The sequence below is a fragment of the Trichosurus vulpecula genome, chromosome 5 (assembly GCF_011100635.1).
Source record: "Trichosurus vulpecula isolate mTriVul1 chromosome 5, mTriVul1.pri, whole genome shotgun sequence".
Classification (NCBI taxonomy): domain Eukaryota; kingdom Metazoa; phylum Chordata; class Mammalia; order Diprotodontia; family Phalangeridae; genus Trichosurus; species Trichosurus vulpecula.
Genome location: NC_050577.1, coordinates 152,101,645 through 152,124,249, shown reverse-complemented (window position 1 = coordinate 152,124,249; position 22,605 = coordinate 152,101,645). Strand labels below are relative to the sequence as shown.

The following is a 22,605-nucleotide window of genomic DNA, read 5'->3' as shown; positions in this document are numbered from 1 at the left end:
TATTATTATCAATATGATTACTATCCTTCCCAGCCAATGCCGGTTCCCCTGATGGTTATAAAATGGCAAGATCTCTTGTAAAGCAAGCAGCACACTGCTCTTCCTCTTTAAAATAAGTCACATCATAAATATAAAGGCACCTTGGAGAATTAAGGATTTCTAAAAATCCCTGCAATCATTTTGAGACAAAGGCTTTATAATAGCATACAAGTGATTGTACATGAGCCATTTAATAAACATTTGAAATAACATGAGTCTAGTTGTTATTAATGGGAATTTCTCAGTTACTAGAACATATATTTTTAAAGTAAGAGAGAGAATTATTATAGGAACCCTTTGTCAAAGAGAAAACTGATCATTGTTGCTCTATGTCTGAATAAGCTTTAAGTGACATGACTTGCATGTACTTTTAAGTTATAGTTTTAATATTTTCAAATCAACACAAACCATCATTCCAAAACAGGAGTTCTTAACCTGGAGTCTGTAAACATAAAAAAAAAAAGTAACAATTCAATATAATTGGTTTCCCTTGTAATCCTGTGTATTTTATTCATAAAAAAAATTTAGTCTGAGTATAGGTCCATCCCCTTCTCCAGACTGCCAAAGGAGTCTACAGCACAACCTCTGCTACACTGGGAAGAGAATTTGATTTGGAATTGGAGATCTAGGGCAGATTCTGTCTCTGTTACTTAATTGCCCTTTGACCTTGAGTGATTGATCCAACCTCCTTGGGCCTGAGTTTCCTGATTTGTAAAGCAAGATAGAAATCTCTGTCCTCTTGCAAACCTAGGGTCCCATAAGGCCCTAAAATTGTAATCTCCAGAATACTTTTTTCTTATGAAAAAGTAACAATTTTTTCTAATCAGACATATACTAATAGTTTGCAAGCTTTTTTGTTTTACTTTTTTAATGCAGCATACTTCCTTTGTTTGATATTAGATATTGAGGAACGATAAAGTGATTGAGCAACAATCTAAAACACCAAAGCCTAGATTCTAAATGCAATCATTAAATTTCCATGTCAACACAAGCAAATCACTTAGCCTGTGTATCTCCTTTGTCATCAAAAAACTGAATCAAAAGCAGCTTTGACCAAAACAATTTTGTAAGATTTTTAAAACATAAAAGTCATTAAATATAAATATTTCCTAGTGAGACATGAAATTCACCAAATCATATGCCTCGCTGTTCCAGAGATTAGTCAGCTTCAACTGTCTGGGACCCAGACATGAGAGAAGTTCTAAGACTGTCACAAAATCCTTATTATACTTTACCTCCAAGTAGAGTAATGAAGTTACCCCGGACCAGAGTATATTCCGAATCTGAATTATGGGTTATGGGTTATGTGAATTAGGTGTTAAAGTTATCTGATCACCTCTCTGATCCTGATTATCTAGTTTCCCTTTCAGTTCTTCCCAGGACACATTAATGCTGTAGAAGGAGAACTGCTATTGGCTCTTTCAGGAAGAGTCAGGAAAAGCATCAGTAATCCAGCCCACTCAAGATTGGGACAAAGCATACCTCAGTATGAACATGAGTAATTAAATTATGTTCCCTATAAGGAAAGGACCTGGGCCTATGATTTTACTAGTATAGGGAACTATGCTAGACCTGTGATTTCAGAGAAATAGGAGCTTCCGGATGAAGAAACTCCTATCAGTGCCGTTTGGGAAACTGAGATTTAATCTGAGACAGTTGTTAGAGTACTTAGAGGTTCAGTGACGTAACCAGAGTCACACAATCCTTATTTTTTGTTCAGAGAAAGTTGATCATTGTGGTGGTGGGTGGGAAGCTCTGCTAGAAAGAAAAGGGCTAAAAGACTGGAAATATATTTCACAAGAAATCCCACATATCACAAAAAAATATTTTTCAAGTAAGAAAATATCTTAAAAGGTTGATTACTCTTGCCCTTAATTTCCAAATGTGATAGCCTTTTCACATTCCTCATCCTTCTTGACCTCTCCACAGACGTCGCCCCCACTCTGCTTCCTGGATGCTCTCCCCTCTGGGTTTTCATAACTAACAATAATAATAATAATAGAAAGTATTAGCTGTTATTATGAAGTAGCTAAGCGATACAGTGGATAGAGCACTGGTTCAAGTCCATCCTGAAACACTTACTGGTTGTATGACCTTGTTGAGCCAAAAATACTAAAAATGCAAATTCACTCATTAACAAAACTCACGTACATATTACAGCATACAAAAGACCACCAAGTTTTTCTGATACCTTAAAGACTCAACAGTTTAATATATTTACATGAGAGTAATCCAGGTAGAAATTACAACAAATCAAAAGCATCTTGGATTTATTTTAAAGTATATTTCAATACATAAGTTTGCATACATAAGTTTAAACAAATAATATATTTCAAAAATGAGCAAGAATCTAAACAATGAGGTATATATGTGAACCCATGTCTTCCTGGCTTCAAGACCAGATCTATGTCAGTGGTTCTTCTCATATTCGGTATTCTACAGTTAATATAGGAAAGTGTGTATTTTAGAAAGATTTTCATCAAAAATGTTTTTTTTAAAAGGTCAGTGCTTAGGATCCAACATCTAAAGCTGAAACACCATCCAGTCAGTCCTCTTATTTTATGGATGAGGAAACAGTGACCCTTAAAATAGAAAGTAAATTGTGACCTTAAAAACAAATTTAACCTCTCTGGTCAGTTTCCAACTCATTTATAAAATAAGGTCATACCTACCTTGCAATATTAAGTGACTTGCCTTAGACCACAGTGGGGATTTGAACCCAGGTCCCCTGACTAAAGAACCTTGAATTGGTAAGTTCTAATTATTTGGAACAGGTGTCAAACACACAGGCTTGGCCCAACAGTCCCCAGTGCTGCCCAAACCAGATTAAAATTTAACTCTAAAATATTTAACCAAATGTAGAATAAAACATAGATAGTGTTAATATATTTTTTAAGTCAGTGTGCACCCTCAGGGATCCTTCTGTACAGTACAGTGGCCACATTTCTATTTGATTTTGACACCACTGATCTAGAAAATCCAGCATCATCAAGGAATCAGTCAACCTGTTACTGAGTACCTCTGTGAACAGACACAGTGTCAGGGATTAAAGACAAGAAAAAGAAATGATCCCTATTCTTGAAGAGCTTTCTTACATAAGGAATGAAATGTTCTAGAAGCACCATGATACATGTAGTGGAAAGGGCCCTAGGATAGAAATGAGAACACCTAAATTCTAGTCCTAGCTCTACTAGCTGTGTGACATTAGAAGAGATATTTAACCTTTCTGAGCCTCAGTTCCCTCATTTATAAAATATCATAGAGGGTGTCTATTAACACCAAGATACCTGCCCCAGTACCTACTACACCCTTCACTATCACTGTTTTATTGTTCAGTCATTTAAGTCTTGTCCATCTCTTCGTAACCCTATTTATAGTTTTCTTGGCAAAGATACTGTAGTAGTTTGACATTTCCTTCTCCAGCGTATTTTACAGATGAGGAAACTAAGACAAACAGGGTTAAGTGACTTACCCAGGGTCACACAGCTAGTATCTGAGACCAGATTTGAACCCAGGAAGAGGAGTCTTCCTGACTCCAGGCCAGATACTCTATCCTCCATGCAAAGTATTGTGGTCTTGGGAAAATGAGACTATACCTTCTAGCCCTCTCAAAAAACAGATTTGAAAGCATCCTGGTTCCAAAACTATATGGACTCTGCATCTTTTCTGCCATGTATCACCAAAACGGTGTTGCCCATCAAGAGCCCAGGGACAGCGCATGGAAGCTTGAACATACTACTACATGTGGAGACACTACCTACTCTCCTCTACTCCTTTCCAAACACAGGAGATAAGCAACAATGCTTCCACCTTCCATAATCATGTTTCAGCAATAGGATCCTGCTGGGAACCTCATCTAAGAGTAGGGAAGGCTTCAGACACTAGGCCAAACCAAGAACCAAGTACACATTTCCCCTCTTGGAGTATCTTTAGACTATCCATCACCTGCTATCTTAATGAGACTAAGGAACTGTCAGGGAATGTGAGTTCAGTCAGCCCCTGGGGGCTTAATCACCAGATATCCATTGACCCGGATACCTGATCCAATCTCTTCCTTGTTTCCTGGTACTTGAGAAAATAATAATATTGCCTCCCTTGAGGATGGGAGAACCAGTCAAAACCATCCCGATCCAAAGACTAGCAAATTCCCACCTCTTCCACACCCTGTGATTCAGAATGCACTATGTGAAAACTCTTGCCCCTGATTCCACACCCTCTAAAGGCGGCAGCTGGGTGGAGCAGTGGATGGAGCATGGGATTTGAAGTCTAGAAGACCTGAGTACAAATCTGATCTCAACCAATTACTGGCTGTCACTTAACAATCTGAGTAAGCCATTTCACCTCATTTCCCCATCTGTAAAATGGGAATAGTGACACCTACCTCCAAGGGTTGCTGTGAGGATTGGATGAGGTATTTTGTAAAGCACTTTGCAAAGTTTGAAGTGTTATATAAATGCTATCGTCATCATTAAAGGAAATATCAAAGTCCCAAATGTGGTGTCAACGGTAGGTATACACACATCTTCAACAAATTCATCATCTTCATGCTGGTCGAAGCTCCCGACTATACTTTCTACACAAATTCTAAATATGATCCTATAATGTTGAGGTCCTCAACAACTTCCACCTGGATTTTTCCTAGCTTTCTAATTGGTCTCCTTCCAGGCTCTCCCTTCTTTAATCTTTCTACTACAGAGGTATCAAAATAATTTTCCTAAATCACAAATCTAAACATGTCCTTATTCTTCTCAATATTCAGTGGCTCCCTATTGCCTGTAGAATAAAAATAAAAACTCCTCAGCTTGTCATTTAGAGTACACAATCTGGCTCCAGCCTACCACCGCAGGCTTATTTAAGATCCCCCTTCTGCACATACTTTCTATTCCAGCCAAATAGGCCTACTTATGGTTCCCAGGCCTTAACGTAACCACTCCTGTTGCAGAGCCTTTGTTCTGGTGGTCTTCCCACACCAGAAGGAATATATTCTTTCATTTTAATTTCTTAGAATTTGTAGTTTCTCTCAAGGTTTGCCTATAGGAAACATCTTGATTCCTCCCCTTCCCAAATGAGTGCCCTCTTTCTCCTCAAATTGAATAGACCTTTCTGGATGAGGACGATTTCTCTCACCTGCCTTTTGTTCACAGCCTCTCCCACAGTACTTAGTGTACGATAGGCGATATGAATTTCTGTTGTATTGATGAAGTTATTATACCAAGATAATTTCTTATATATTGACCATGTTTCACTCAGCTTGAACCAATTCTTCCTTTTTAGCAAACTGCCAGGTAAACATTTAAGAACTGGAGCTGATAGGGGCACCTTGATAGTCTTCTCAATTCACCAGCCAAACTAATTTTAGTATATATTGAGCTGGCAGGATCTGGTAAAATCAGCAGAGGATTGTGGTGGATTGTTCCCAAAACACTTTACTTTAAAAGGTTTAAACCAATCTAACACAACCATCTATGTCTGATTTCCTATATACTAGTGTAATAAGGTTAATTTGACCATTTGCTAGGGCTCCTAAAGGTTATGCTGGTAAATGTTTTAACAACCAGCTCTTTTTCTATCACTTCCATAAATCTGGACATTCAACAGAACAGTAAATCCACTCCAGATTTGTAGCATTTGCCATGTCAGGTTCTCTAAGAGCCAGCTTCTCCTAACCTTGGCTTCTTCCCAGGCTTTCTCTCTAGGGCAGAGGTGGGGAACCTGCGGCCTCGAAGCCACATCACCTTCTATGTCCTCAAGTGCGGTCCTTCGACTGAATTGATACAGCCTGGATGGTGAAGGGCACCGAGTTTATTTCATACAAAATTAGACCATCTCTTTGGTCTGATCAGATGCCACAGAATTGCTCATGCGTGGCTGCATACTCTGAGCAGGTATATAAGGTATATATACATATATACCCAAGGAAGGCATATAAGCCAAATTTGTACCCTAAGAAGCCGAAGCTGCTCACAGCAAACAGTTGTCCTCAGCAGCTGATTAGTTTTCCTTTCCCTTTGACAGTTCACTTTATTTCTGATGTCCAGTCAAAGCAAAGGATCTGCTGGTGGGTGAGTCCCTATTCCCAAAGAATTCTCCCTACCCTCACGACTCTCAAGGCACCTAGCCTGAAAAATTCTACAACCATTTATTGGACAAGTTCTGCTTGGTCCCAGGGAACAAAAATAAGTAAAAGTAAGGAAAAACTTTTTAATTTTTAAAACAAAGCCATCCCAAAGTAGAATGGGCTATCAAGGAATTTAGCTATTTTCTTCCTTCCTGAAGTCTTCTAGCAAAGCTGGATTATGTATGTTAGGAATGCTGGAGAGAAGATTGTTGTTCACTTAGGACTAAATTACAAGATCTCTTCCTATTCTGTCATTCTGTCAAATTTTCCAAAGGTTAACAGATGTCTTAAAAGGCCTCTTAAAATAAAAATATGGGGGCAGGTAGGTGGCGCAGTGAGTAGCGCACAGGCCCTGGAGTCAGGAGGACCTGAGTTCAAATCTGGCCTCAGACACTTGACACACTTACTAGCTGTGTGACCTTGGGCAAGTCACTTAACCCCAGTTGCCCCACCTTTGCCCTCCTCAAAACAAATGAAAAAACAAAAATGTGATCAAACCAGCCACCACTGAGGATTCAAACCTGTGCTCCTCTGGGCATCTGCTGCTCTGCCTGGAACAAGATGGCCCTCCCAGGCCAAACTCATGGAGCACCCGACTCAAGCCTTGATCAACCCTGCCTCCCCCAGCCCCCTCTCCCCTGTGACTGGGGACCGCGAGGGGGCAGTCCTTTCCAGAGGGCGGATGCCTGGCTATTGGAGCGCTGCACTTGGCATCTGCTGCTCTGCTGGGGTTCAGTTCCACGAAACAAGATACTCCCTGGTGTACGCGCCCCCACCCTACTTTCCTGCCTCTGTGTATGTATGCCCTGCCCGCCTCCCCTTAGATTGTAAGCTCCTCGAGGCCAGGAACTGCCATTTTCTTGTGTCCCTGGCACGTAGCACATTTCCTGGCACGTAGAAGACACTCAATAATTGCCTACTGGATTGGATTGGATTATGCATTGTTCTTGTGTTAATTTTGCCTTTTTATCACTTAAAATGAGGATTAAAATGTATTTTATTTTTATTTTGTAATCATTTAGTATTTTCAAAGAAACAGTATTTCACAGTTTACAAAGCACTTTTTTCCCAAAAGCAATGCGAAGTAGATAATACAAGTGCTATTGTATTTCCTCATCTTATTATGAAAGTAAGGCCCAGAGTGGTGAAATGTTTCTCTTAAGGTCATACAGGCCGGTATGTTGAAGAGCGGAGATTCAAAATTAGGTATTCTGATTTCAGGTCTCAGGCCTTTTCTAACAAAACATTAATAACTTAAAATATTCATATAAAACTATTTAATAATAAATTTTGAATAATGCAAATTTGAAAATTATAATTCCTTTAACCCTTTTATCCCTAGTCTGTTGTTGTTTAGTTGTTTCAGTTGTGTTCTATTATGCATGACCCCTTGTGGAGTTTTCTTGGCAAAGATACTGGAGTGGTTTGCTGTTTCCTTTTCTACCTCATTTTACAGATGAGGAAATTGAGATAAACAGGGTTAAATGACTTGCCCAGGGTCACACAGCTAGTGTCTGAGGTCAAATTTGAACTTAGGTCTTCCTGACTCTGGGCCCAATCCACTATACACAGCCACCTAGCTACCTAGACTGTAACAGGATCGAAATTGGAAGCCTGAAGAGTAGAGAGAAATCACTAATAAATTGTGATCTAAGAACCAGCCAGTCAATAAGCATTTATTAAGTGCCAGGTTGGGGCACTAGGTGGTGCCATAGTGCACAGAGCACTGGGCCTGGAGTCAGAAACTCATCTTCCTGAGTTCAAATATGGCCTCAGACACTTACTAGCTGTGTGACCCTGGGCAACATTTAACCCTGTTTACCTGTTTCCTCATCTGTAAAATGAGCTGGAGAAGGAAATGGCAAACCACTCCAGTATCTTTGCCAAGAAAACTGCAAATGGGGTCATAAAGACTCAGACACAACTGAAACAAATGAACAACAAATGTGCCAGGCAATGTGCTATAAGCCCTGGGGATGCAAAGAAAAGCCAAAGAGATGATCTTTGTCCCCTTGAGGAACTCCCAGTCTAATGAAGGAGTTCGTAGTCGGATGGACCACTGGGAACTGTGACTACTTTGACAAAAGACAATTGCCCTACCTCCTCATCCTGAAGGAAAGAAAGCACAGATACCTCATAATAATCAAAAACTATGCAGTGTATTCCGTAGAGGAGAGAGGTCTGGTGGGGTGTAACCTAGAGAGAACTGAGTTCCTGGGGCATATCTTTGGGTTGCTGCTGCTATCCATGCAAAAGTCACATGGGGCCAATCCAGAAAAGACTTTTCTTCTCAAGGAAAGAAAATGATGGTGATTCTGACCATTTCCTGTCTCTTCTCCCCATCCAGGAAGAATGAGTTTCCATTCCAAAGCCTATCTTTGTTTCCTGAAACTCTGTATTTTTATGTAGCCATTATAATAGTTTCTTCTTGTCACTCTTAAAATGAAACCATGGCTGACCAAAGCATTAGTTGTCTTCATGTATTTCAGTTATTCAAGAGTAGTCAGAAGGGCTTAGGCCTCTATCGGGAGAGCAAGGAACTTCTTTTTGACATTGCTCAACAAAATAAAGAGATTTTATTGATAAACATCCACATAACTCTCTGTTAAAAGTAGGGAAATGAATCCATCATGGATTCCCCTTGGCACCATGGAGCTCAAAGGAGTTTTGTCCACGTCTCTTAGAGACTGTTGACCTGCCACTCTTTCCAATTGCTTTCTCCTCAGGCAGATTCAATTCTCTTCCCAGCCAAGGAAGAGTTTAAGGCACTAAGGGAAAGGTCACCTGAACAACCCTCATCTGTCTCATGAGTTCCAGTCCTTTATCTTCAGCTGCCTGCTGCATTCTTCCTCTTGAAAATCCTATAGGAATCTCAGATGCATCATATTTCAAACAGAACGCATTATCTTTTCTCCTAACCACCCTCTAACTTCTGGAAGACCTGGGTTCACATTCTGACTCACTGTATGACCATGGACCAAATCACTTAATTTCTCTATGCCTGTTTCCCAATTGGTAAAACATGGGGTTTTAATGACTTTTAAGTTCCCTTCCAGATTGGACCAATGTGGACACCAATTTATATTAGATTTTCTGAAGGTGTGTGCAGAAGATGCAAGCAAGGGCAGATAACAGAGTGAATGCAAAACTGGCACAGTACTGAGAATAGTTTGAGGGAAACTAAATGTCATGATAAAGTGTGAGCTGGTAAAAATAAAAACCCAAGACAACAATCCAGCCCAGTGGTAGCTGAGGCAAGGCTCATCCAGTGGCAAAATGGTCCTTTGAATGTGAACTTGGTGGGACCAATTTCCTGTAGGAACTGTTAAGTCTGGGCCTACACTCTCCAGGGATCAGAGATGAAATTTAATAGGCATAGATGTAAAAGTTTCATCCTTGGGTTCAAGGAATCAATTTCACAATAAGATGGAAAATGCATAGTGATAAATTTTTGTCGGAAAAAGATCAGGGGGTTTCAGGCGATTAAAAACAGGTTGATGTAGTGACCTTGAGCTGTATTTGAGAAGCATAGCTTCTGGAGATAGAAAATTAAGACTTACTGCATATTCACCTGAGTAGAACATATTTGGAATATTCTGTTCATTTCTGGGCTTACGCAAAAAAACCTTACTGGACTTCATTTTCCTTAATTTAAAATGAGAGGACTATCTAGATGATCTCTAAGGCTCTTTTCCCTAAAACCTATGAAGTCAGAATAAGTACAGCTAATAAAATAAATTCAGATGACTGCACAGGAGCTTCCTTTCCCTCTTGAAATTTTGTATATATTTGGCTTTTTGTAGTATCTCCACTCCATCCCCGTACCACCCTCATCTTCTCACACACACCCCACCCAACCCCCAATGCAAATAGGGCAAACTGAAAGGCAGACTTTTATTTTCACCTTTGTGTCCCTAGCATATGGCACAGTGATTTGTATATAGTAGATGCTAAATGAAAGTGGAATTGAATTTGAGGAATCCACCAAACTAGGTATTACACTAGATAGGTAACTGGAATCCTTTATATTTCCTGAGAAAGATTACAAAAGAATGAAAAAGGTAGCAATGTTTACTCCCTAAAAGGTAACCAAAATATCAGCAGTCACCAACCTATATGCCGTTTTAATTTACATAAATTCTTTTAAGAATGATGTATGTATACACCTTGGGACTGCCTTGACAGAAACTGGGAGTATATGAACAAATAGGGTTTCATAGATAGTTTTTTTTAATCACATCTTTATGATTTCATGGTCTAAACACAGAGAAAACAAGATTCCATTGATATATATATATATATATATATATACACACACACACGTGTATATATATAATTTATACATCTGAATTTGTAAACAAAATACAGCCCCAAGGTTCTCAAATTAGGTGTCACTTGTTGATCATGTCTAACTCTTCATGAGCCCATTTGGGGTTTTCTTGACAAAGATATTGGAGTGCTTTGCTATTTCCTTCTCCAGCTCATTTTACACATGAGGAAACTCAGGCAGACAGGGTTACGCAGCTATTGTCTAAGGCAAGATTTGAACTCAGATCTTCCTTACTCCATGCCAAGTGCTCGGTCCACTCTGTCCACCTAGCTAATCCAGGGTGTCACTTACATGTACTCAAATTTTTACAATGTTCTAGGATCCAATGAATACAGACATTATGAGATATGAAACAAAAGGAAAACATTAAGGTGTTTGCTAATAACATGAAAGCATTCCTGTTTAAAATCCAAATAATTACCAAATAATTACATCAGTAAATGGCAGCCAAGGTTTTCTAAATATGTCTAATTAGTATACCATCAAGACATCCTAGCGAAGTCCATAGGAACTTGCATTCTTACTTTTCCAGTAATCAAAACTTAAATCTGTGAGTTTGAGAGTGTGTGTGTGTGTGTGTATGTGTGTATGAAATCTGGTTCTTTCCATACAAATACTGGAGTGTGTCACCAAATTGGGTCCAGGCTTGAACAGAAGCAGATCTAGTTAGATAGCATTTTGAACATTGTTTAAAGGAGACAAAGATGAAAAAAAACTCCCCAGATGCAGCAATCTTAGAAAAACTCATCTCTAACCAGCATTCTTCTGGTGATATAACTACAAATCAATGGAAAAAAGGTGTGATGGGCAAAAATAGGCTGAATATTAAAATGATGTGGGTGAGGAAAATGGTATAAAATACAATATCCTAGATAAATATGACTGCAAACGGCAAGTGGATGAGTTATACTGCAAAACAAATGGTAACGGATCATACCATTTTGGACTACCTTTAACATTTGCTGGCATCCTTGAGATATTAAGTGGATCTTCTATGGAAGATTTATGGAAAAATAAAGACAAGAATAAAACAGAATATGATACAGACAGACTGCCCTCTGTGATAGAGGAAGCTCTAACACCAGTATTTGCATGGAAAGAACCAGATTTCTAATATGATAGCCAATTCATCCTTAGGCTGATTATCCCATTGAAGTTTATCAGCAAAGTATTAAATCTTAACTCTTTATTATCATTGTTCACAGTGTCTGTTGTTATTCCACAATGCAGACTGTAGCTCAGGAAGAACTGGGTAAGACACTTGAAATCAAAATACCTTTCCCTACCCTAAAGAGAGTTTGGGATCTGAGGTACATGAACTGGGTTCAAATTTGAATTACATAAAATTAGCTATGGACACATCACAATCTCTCTAGGCACTGGACTACATGACCCCTGAGGTACGCCTTACAGGTCTTGTTATATTGTCGTCTGTCATCAAGTGGAGACTATCTATCAATAAGGAGACTTCATAAAGACAAGAGTAAAGTTGAATAGACTTAAAACTCTGAGTTAAGTCTTTAGTCAAAGGATGAATTTTATTGCAAGCATTGTAAATATCTAAAACATCAGCCACAACTCTTCTGATACAAGTACAAAATGCAATGGAAATGAACTATTTTTAATATATCATCTAGCAAATGGCTTGGATGGGGGAGTGTTTACTATTCAATGAGCTACCACTCAGTGGGCAAAAATCATCATGCTACTTTTTTAGCATTTCCAGGGCATTCTAAGATAGAGCTTTTATCTTTTCTGGGTGAGTGGTAGTGACTGTAACCTGCTTTAGGGGGAAGGAAACAAGTTCTGTGAAATCATCCCAGTGCCTCCCCCATTATTTACACTTTAAGTTGTGGTTAAATACAATTTTGGATTATCCTGGACATTGCTCCCTGCCGCTAGCACAATAATCAACACTGAGTGTGATTAGATTAATAATCAAGAATATTTAGCTTACTTTTAAGAGCAATGGATAAACACAATAAATAATCTTGACTTGACTGAAAGAATGCACCTCTAGAATGCTTAAATTTTGCCAACTAACAAAGAAAGAGACAATGAGGCAAAAACAAGTTATTGGAAGATGTAGGAAACCATTACAAAGCATAAATATAATAAAGATTAGTTACCAAGATTTTAGTAGTTACTGAAAGGCAAGTCCTCTCAAAATCCAAAGATAAGACTTGTGCCTTCCCTAATGGAATCTAAATTGTTTTTAAGTATTCATGTTACATGAATAATTTGCCCCCAAATATGATAGAAATATAATTAGATAACATGAATAAATAAGAAATTTTCCATTAAAAATAAATATACTTTCCTTGTACTAGAAAAAGAGGTTTATACTTACGAAAAAGTGAAATTGTAATAGCCCTGTTAAACCCTTCCATGTTTACCTGTCTTTAATATCTAGTGATACTACACCATTCAGAGGAATGATTCAAGACAAAGAAAATCTATGTAAAAAATGAGTAAATGAGGACCAGAACCTTTACAAAAAAAACACACACACACACACACACACAAAGCTGTGCTAAACCAACCTAATCTCTCTTTATTGAGGAGGTCAACAACCTTAGTGATGGGGAGGGATGTTGGGGGGGTTGAATATGAATATGGCTTTATTAAAGCTTTCAACTAAGTACCACAAAAGTTTGATTCTTATGTTACCTAACCTGAGTATGAAATACAGGCATATAACTTGCACAAATCAGAAAAGGGAATTGTAGATGATACCAGTAAGGTACCTTGGGATTTTTTCTAAGGTCTGTTTATCAATTTAATATTTAACAATGCTGCACCTATAGTTGAGCATATAACCAACCTAGGAAATATCTTTTATACCTTTAGTGATTTGAATGTTTCACATGGTTGATAAAATGACAAATGGATGCAAAGAAAATTATGCAATCTGATGGTTAGCGAAATGGAATGTACTATAACTGGGAGACCATATTAACAGCATTAAAAAGTGAAAATGTTTATTTGCCACAAAACGTAGTCCACAGGATCTCAAACTGTGTCATTCAGAGGGTGTTTTTGTCATTATTATCACCCCCAGCAAAACAAGGGGAATGATCATGGTACAAGGCTGTGACGGGGCCACAGAGGAAGTTCTGCACCCCTTGATTCTTTGCATTTCACCTCCATAGGGATGTATGCATTTAGCAGAACAATTAAATTATCAAAATACAGAAAGGTTTAACTATAGCATATACAGGAAGATATCTTAACAAACAACCATTATGGGCTGCTTTTAGGTGTGCCTTCCTATAAGTGGAAAACTTTTAAGGCTCATATATTTTGGAGATAGAATCTAAAGGCATTTTATTGCAGTGTATATAACCTTAAGACTTAAAGACCTATGAGAACTAAGTAGCCATTTCTACCTTATTGGAAAATTAGAAAGAAAACCAAATCAATATATATCAACTCCTCCTCCCCAATAATTAACAGGAAAACAATATAACTTTATTCCTTCCTCTCTTCCAGTCTTGGTGGGTTAATTTTTGTTCCCTGAAAAAGCTGTCAAAATACTTGTTTAGTTTGAGGCAGGAGATGGGAAAAATGGAAGAGGTGGAGAAAAGAATGGTTTAGCTGTAAATATAGGAAAAGCCTATATTGACAATATAATAATTGACCACCACCTCTCTTTCCCTGTTTCACTAAACTTTTAGTTTTGGTAAGGTACCAATTTCTCCTAAAATTCCAGTCTTTCCCAAACCTATGCTCCCGATTGTGTGGCTATTAACCTAACTACCAGAACTGAAACCACTTTTGTAGTCAACTGTCATTTATAGTGCCATTATCTCTTTCCTAGGAAGGTCAACAGTTGTAAAGGGTATCTTGATATACGAAGCTGGGAGTTGTGGCTACTAGAACAGGAAGCACTAGTCACAGATAAAACCTGGATAAAAAGGACAGAAGGTCTGTCTTCAATAAATGTAATATTTCACATCCAAAGCCAAGCAAAGAGCTATGGAAACAATCTGCAATGAAATATGGTGGAAATCTATTACAGTTTTCATTTTAATTTAACAAGCTGGACATTGACTTTCAATGGTGGCAGTTCCAAATGCTATCTGTTACAACACAGCTGTTACTCTGGCAAAGAGCCCATCCTTCTGTGTTCAGCTTTATTTCTAACCAAAAATAGATTATTGAAATGTTTTTCTAGGTACGTGGGGCCCAAGCTGTTTTTCCAAATTAGTTACTACCTAGAGCTTTCCTTTGCCAAGTCAGTTCTGAGTCACTTGCCTTCCAGGAATCGGGAACAAGACCCTGAAATGGAAGAGGCACCACACCAGAAGAAGTAAAAATGACCATTCCTGGATCTAGAAGTTTAATTATTGTTTTAATATTTTCCCACCATTTAATATATTTTCTGCCTACTCCCCCAGAAAAACATAAATAAGGATTTTAATTGCACCTTACAATAAAAATTAAAGTAATCAGATATTCTTACTCACAAAGGACTTACTGTTCTAAAAATTCCTATCAGTAAGAAATTTTTTCTACTGCAGATTTTAAGTAATTCTGTGCACCAACAAAATATGTGGGCATGCCACATGACTTCCTCAGTTATAGTAGTAGGATGCTATTTCAGATCTTGTTCTTCCCAATCTTCCACATTAAGATTCTATTAATTTTCTTAATGCTGAATTTAAATATGAAAAAGTGTGTTCCAGATAGCAGTGCTAAACATTTCAAAATTCTCATCTCACTCAGCAACTTAAAAAAATTGTGCAAAGTATGGTTCACACATACATACATGTTCTCATAACTGAATCTTGGTTAAAAAAAAAAAAAGCTTTTCCAGAGTGGGGAATTTAAGTATTCACTAGATTTGAATGAGTATATTTTCATTCCATTACCACTTCTAAATGCATACACCAGCAATAAAAACATAATAGATCAATGAAACAATTTAACTGAATTTCCAATAAGTCTTTTTTGCAGACCCAACAATAAAACAAATTTGTTATTATGAACCTTTATTAAGTGGCTCACATTTCAGTAAAAATCACACTAAAAAGATTTTTAAAAAAAAGCTATTTACACTACAGTGCTGACACATTAAAATGGAAAAAAAAAACTGGTATAAATAAGCTCTATGGAAAAGCCTTGAATTGTCAAAAAGAATTCTGGCTCATCTTACAAAAAAATATATATATATATATGTTAATGTCAGCTCTACTCTAAAACCTACAACTCAAATGATTTAAAGACTTCTTTATGTTAAACCTGCAGTGTTTACAGTGCATCTGGCCCTAAGTGCTTTGATACTTCACAGTTATGGACAGGCACTGAGGAATGTTACAAAGCTACATTGACTATTTTCTGTAACAGATATGAGAGCAAGGCATTGGCTTGCTTTCAGAATTTTATGAATCTTTACATTATTATGTCATTAAGTTTAAAAAAGAATTTAAAACTGTTATGTACAAATTTAGCACAAAATGTCATCATCTTTTTTATCCAAACTTGGATGTGTTGAACTATGCTGCCTTGTGTCATCTAAACTTACATGACTTCCAGGGCACAATTTTTCTTTTAAATTTTTGCTACTATTTTCAAATTTAGAGTCCACATCAATTTTAAATTCTGTAAATTCAACATGATCCACCTTTGCTTTAATATTCTGGCTGTCCAAATTATTAGGCGCTGTAGTTTTTTCAAGAATGTTAATTTTCACGGTTTCCTCTTTAATTCTTACAGATGAAAAAGGTTCATGTTTAATCTGTTGAAATTCATACTTAGTAGGCAGTTTGTCTGAAAAATTGGAATCCGAGGTGGTTTTGCTTACAGTACAAATTATGCTGTCAGTATGAAGGCCAAGAACTGATGACATATGATCTTTTGAAGTGCCTACTTCCAAAGTATCTGCATTCTGAGAGGCATCACCCTCTGAATGATACAGCTTGAGCCGGATATGCCAGGCTAAACTGCATACAGCTGAAACAGTCTTGAACTGATGTACAACATTCCGTGGAATGAAGTAGATATCATTATCATACAACTGAATTCTGGCATAGCGAATGCCTTCTCTTCGAAGCTGGTTAAGTTTTGCATCATCAACCCACTGGACACACTAGAGAAAAGAAAAAAGGGAACAAAATAAGAAATCTGTTCCATGAAGAAACTAGCCTGAGAAGAGTAGAATGATATATAACACACCTGAGAGAGCGGAGGTTCATGTAAATCTAACTGCATTCGTTGAACTACCTCTAAGAAATCTTCAGCATGAAAACAAATTACATCTTTGGTAATACGAGGCTGATCAGGCCTAGAAAAGAAAATTAGAGTTAAGAATTCCCCATCATTTCTCCTCACTCCTCATCCTTAATTCAGAGCTTTTAGCCAAAATAAAAGCAAAGTAGGGCCAAAACAAAAATCTTCTAAGAAACATGTAATTATAGAATCCATCTTAAAAGATTTCTTTTTTCAGAATTAAACAAGGGGAGTCAATGGTCCATTTCAACTTAATCAGTCTTACAACCTACTGACCAGCTACTAAAAATAAAACAAATACATCCAGAGATCAATGGAATCTCGAATAGTTAGGAATTATGTGTGTGTCTTAACAAAGGTTAAGAATCCTTAGGCTAAAATATTATCAAGTAAAAATTCTTTCCACATATTTATGTGATATTCTGCCAAAATGACACTTCCCCTGTTTCTCAACAAAAAGTAAGATCTCTGAAGAAATAGTCACTGGCCTACATATCTTCAGTTTTATGAATAGCAAGAAATAAGAAAGGATCCAAGAGGCAGATTAATTCTATAACAAAGTAAAACAAAAGTCCCACATCTGACTAAAGGAAAGGGGGTATTTATATGGGAAGCATATTGGCATAATTACTGCAGTAAAAAAGAACTCATACCTGGGAATATATAATCCCAGTGTTTGCCTAAAGCAAGCTGTTGCACCAAGTCATGGCCAGAAGCCATTGGGCATCCCAGTAGGTAATTCCTTCTCACCCCCTTCCAGGCTCCCACCAGTGTCACCTACTCCAGAGTGCCCTCAAATTCGGGTTTTGTCCTAACCAGAAACCTAATGCACCAGTAAAATTCTCATGCCACTGATTCATAGAGGAAAACCTGACTAATTAGGACAAGAAATTTAGAGAAATTTCCAAAGGGAGTAATTGCATAATATGGAAAGGTTTGTAAGCCAAATTAATATGTAAACAATTTTATAATAACAATGTTTATGCTACTTAAGAGGATAAAGTACCTTTAAGTACCCAAGTACCGAGGTTTATTAAAAAAGCACTGAATTGATAACATATTTATTAAAGCAAAACTAATATTTAACCCAAGTTCTATTTCATCCCAGCTTCTAGTATATTTGAAAGTAATAAAACTTCACTTTTAATTATTGTAATTCAGACCAACTCACTCTGGCCTTTCTCCCCAATCATTACAAATCAGAAAAGTTTCACAGTATGTGGGTTCTAGGGACTTTAGTGTTAACTCCTAAACTAAGATACAATATATAAGCAGTGAAAATATTTTCCAAACTAAAAAGCAGACAGTCTGAAAAGAATATCTTTTTTTGCAAAAGTTAAAAGAAAAATCCACCTTCTCTTCTTGAAATTCATACTAACCTGGAAAATCCAGGATGCATGCTCACTCTAAATGCATGTTGCTGCTGTTCAGTTGTTTTTAAGTCATGTCTGATCCTTCATGACCCCATTTGGGGTTTTGTTGGCAAAGACAGTAGAGTGTGTTTGCCATTTCCTTCTCCAGCTCATTGTACAGATGAGAAACTGAGGCAAACGGGGTTAAATGACTTGCCCAGGATCACACAGTTAGTATCTGAGGCCAAATTTGAACTCAAAAAAATGAGTCTTCCTGATTCCAAGGCCAGTACTCTATTCACTTTAGCACCTAGCTGCCCCCTCACATGAATACGTAATTGTTAATTTACTGTAAATTGTTACTAAAAATTCATTTATCAGTTGGTTGTTTCAAATTCCAAAATTCTTTGTGGGGAGGAAGAAGGGTGTATTTGTTTGTTAATAAAAATAATTAATAGTGTTTCATGTTAGGAAAATGTAAATAGAATATAATGAATAATTATAATGACAAGGGGTAAGGGGGAAAGGGGATGCACCAAGAATATTTTAATCAGGCCATACTTTGAAAATAATTTCTTGAGATGATTATAACTGATCCTTCTGTATTCCTCAAAAGGTGAATTGTACTCAAATTCAACAAGTACTTATTAAGCACTCACTGTGTGGAAGGGTCTCATTATGTTAGATTTGGAGGAACACAAAGTTTAGATAAGAATGCTCCGTGGTACACTGCCCTTACAGCTTTAATTACAGGTATAATTATAATCACATGTATACATTTATGCTTGCGCCTAAGTCAGAATCAGCATTGGAGAACTCAGTTGTAGGGGAAATTCACTACTTACCTCATTCCCTAATTTCCTAAGTGTATTACTAAAAGTTCATATGACTGTTGGTTGGTTCAGCATCGAAACTTATTTTTGCAAAGCAAAAATATTATAAATAGTGTTTAGGTTCAGAGCAGATACCAGGCTCCAAGTCCTGAAACATGTAACTGAGCAAGTCACTTAATCTCTCAATGCCTCACATAGCTACTACTACAGATTTTAACATTTTATTATAAACTTAAACACCATGTGAGCCTTTCCAAGTAGAAGAGAAGGGAATTATACAACGCAGAACTTACTTTCTTTTTAACTACATAATAAATTCAGCATGCTATTTTCAAAGATGTCCTATTTGTCTATTTACTACTAACCCTCCTTTGTTCTGTTTTATGCTTCTATGCTTTAAGAAAAATACAAATGCTCTCTGTTCCAACTTTTTTTTTTAATTTTGGTAGCCACATCACCAGGCTAGATCTTAGGAAGAAAGCAATCTAAGTAAACCATTTTACCTTATAGTATAAATATAGCCCTTTAACTTTCCTAGAAATAATCTACATTTTTTAAAAAAGATGGTTGTTAACTCATATTTTTGTAGCAATGTGTGGAAGTCATTTTGGAACAGGGTCCCAACAACAGAGCTAATCAGTCCTGCTTGAAACTATCTGAGAGAAGTAAAACAGCTTCTGCAGTTGAATCAAAGGATTTAGAACTAGAAGTGACCTTATCTTAGATCATCTCTCATAAGCTTTTTCGTTTTACAGATGAGGAAACCAAAGCCAAAAGATTGGAAGTGACTTGCTTAGTAAATAGGAGAATGGGCATCTAAACTAATATTTTATCGTTCTATTTTTCGGTTTCCTCCCTGGTCTGAATACACAAGTTTTCTAAAATTCAGTTCATCCACCGAAGTTATTTCTATGCACAGAGAATAGAAAAGCCAAAAACAAAAGGAGCTTACATATTACTAGAAAGATACAATATGTATAACACAAGGTAATTTTGGAAGAGATAACTGTCAGTTGCTAGGTGGAGTAAATGGGGGGAGGTGGAGGTTTATAACAGGGAAAGAAGCCCTGAAAGGATTATGAGAGGTGAAAATGACAAGAGAATAGAATCCCAGCCATGGGAATAATTTATAAAATTCTCAGAGGGAGAAGACAATCTAAAGTTCAACTAAAAGCTGATGGTTCAGTCTGGAGAAAATGTAAAGGAGAAACAGAACATACAATGAGTTTCTATCTTTTCTTATGAGGAGCCCCAGAAGATTTCTGAGAACTAGAGTGATGTGGTCAGACTTAAGCCCTGTTAAGATTTTGGCAGATGTGTCTAAACTAGACTAGGAGGAGGAGTTAGGAAGCTATTACAACAGTACAGGCAAGTGAAGTAGGGTAGTGGCCCTGTGAAGAGAGAAACAGAAAAATATAGATATAAGAAATACTGTGAAGACAGAATCAAAGGGAGTTAGGGGAAGGCTGGAAGATGAGGGAGAGAGAAAAGTGAAGTGATGAACAAGAGCAACTGGTAGAAGAACTTTGAAAGAAACATGAGTTTAGAAGGAAAGGTGAGTTTTGTTTTAGGCATGATAAATTTCAGGTGCCTGTAGCATATCCAGGTGGAAAAGATGATCAGACACTTTGACATACAGAATGGAAATCAGGAAAAAGATTAGAACTATAGGCAGGGAGACTAGTTAGGAAGCAATTAGAGTAGCATAGGTGAAAGGTGATGATTTTGCAGTAGTTTCAGGAGAGATGCAGCTACTACAGGAAAATAAAAATTTCAAAATTTGTTTTCCTCAAACCAGCTTCTACCTGCACCTTCTTCCCCACTCCCAACCCCTGCAGGTTTTCATGACAAGGGGCAATAAATAAGGAGGTCACAGTAAGGATGGTAATTTTTAAGTTTGGCATATATTGTGTTAATTCCTACTGGTATGCATAGATAGCACTATTAGAGATGAAAGATCTGTATCTTTCTGCTATTATATGGCTATGGAGTCAACAATTCTACAAAATAGATAGTAAAGATGCTTAGAAATAATCTGAAATGGATTAATCGGCCCAATTAAAAAGGCTTCACCAAGATTATATTTACAGGATTACAGAACTATAATCCTCCTATCAAGTCAGTTCAGCAACAACAAAAACGAATGAAAAAGATAGATTTATGACAAAGAGTAGAGTATGAAGAGCATAAAAAGTATCTAAGAGCAAAAATCTTAAGTGTTCTGCAAAGACATTTTTTAAAATCCAATTCCGTCCACAAACTTACTTAATTAAAAGACATCCTCATAGTGCTGTTACCTAATTCAATTCACCTCCAATTGTTTTCGAACATCCAATTATATATTGAAAACAATGACCTATGCCAATTGACCAAATAGCCATCAACAAGAGTCTCATATTTTCGCAGTTCTTTTTTTCACCTCCAAAATATTTCCACCCATAAGCCCTTTAAACATACATACATTGTTATATGAAAGCATTCACTTTCCTTACTTGGAAATGTTTTTTCAAGTCAAATATCACAGAAACATTACCAGTTTTATAGTTAATTATGGAATAAAAATGTTTAATTTCAAATACTATTATTTTTGTATTATTTTTCTATTCTGGCATATGTTACACTACAAACAATCAAGTAATAATTGTTTAAATATCAGTAAACTAAAAAAAAAAATCTATCAGATCAAACTGGACATCCCAGCATAAATATTAATATAACCATGCTAAATCTATTTCATAAAATTTAATACAGAGAAAACACCCTTGGTGTCTGAGGAAAGATGTAAAAAGTAATATTATGCTATTAGAAAGAAAATTACTTATTCATTTAAAAAATCTTGTTTTATTACTTTAATTTTTGTATTGATTTTATTCATTAACTTCTAAAAATATTCTAGTTGAATATTACAACAAAAACAAAGTGAGTGTGTTAAGATGATTTTACTCCTTCATTCATTCACTATTGTCAAGCCAGCATGACAACGAAGAGCATTCACTGGCCCCCATTAAGAGGTTTGACACTAAATAGCACCTCTTGAATGATATGAAGCTCTTCATCCTCATAAGCTTCTCCACTGTAATGGTGTCTTCTTTCTTAAGATGAATTAGATTATATGACTAGAAAATAGATTTTATAATATGAATAGAAAAATACAAAATCTTCTATCTATGTTCTCCAATTGAACATATAAGACATTTTTGTTTGTTTTATTTGTATTTTGCTTTCAGGTGGTATGCACTTACTGAATTTCTGGGACTAAAGTTAATACTTTAAAATAAACCTCTCTTTGGACCTCTTGGAAAATGTATACATTTTAGCCAGATGTGTAATGTTTCATAGCTACATACATACATACATATATATATATGCTTTATTTTAAAAGTCTCAACAAGTAGGACTTTCTGATAAAACTTAAAAGTCTTATTTATTTTTATACTGTCAGACATCTCGCTATCTGAAAGTCTCCAAAAACAGCCTTTTGGAATAGTTATCTAGTTATCTACTACCAAAGAGCTACTTTGTCAGAGCAGGTAAGAACTTCAGACAAGATAGCTTCAGAGGCATAAAACAAATAAGTAGAATAGTCTTCATGGCTTCCCTCATCCCACAAAGATCAGAAATGTCCACAAAGGTAAGGGACAGGTACTACTTTATCTATCTGCATAGGTGTTAAGATAGACAAATAGGAAAGAAACTACAACC

The 22,605-nt window shown here is 36.7% G+C and overlaps 1 protein-coding gene across 1 annotated transcript in view; it reads right to left on the bottom strand.

The window, feature by feature from the left end:
- Positions 1 to 12,006: 12,006 nt before the first annotated feature.
- Positions 12,007 to 22,605, bottom strand: part of RSBN1L (round spermatid basic protein 1 like) — a 90,925-nt gene continuing 80,326 nt past the window's right edge. The window contains exons 7-8 of the mRNA XM_036759717.1: positions 16,665 to 16,773; positions 12,007 to 16,578 (exon numbers count right to left, since the gene is read on the bottom strand). Of these exons, the coding sequence (XP_036615612.1) occupies positions 15,937 to 16,578; positions 16,665 to 16,773 (751 nt within the window). The 3' untranslated portion in view covers positions 12,007 to 15,936. The remainder of the gene's footprint in view (positions 16,579 to 16,664; positions 16,774 to 22,605) is intronic.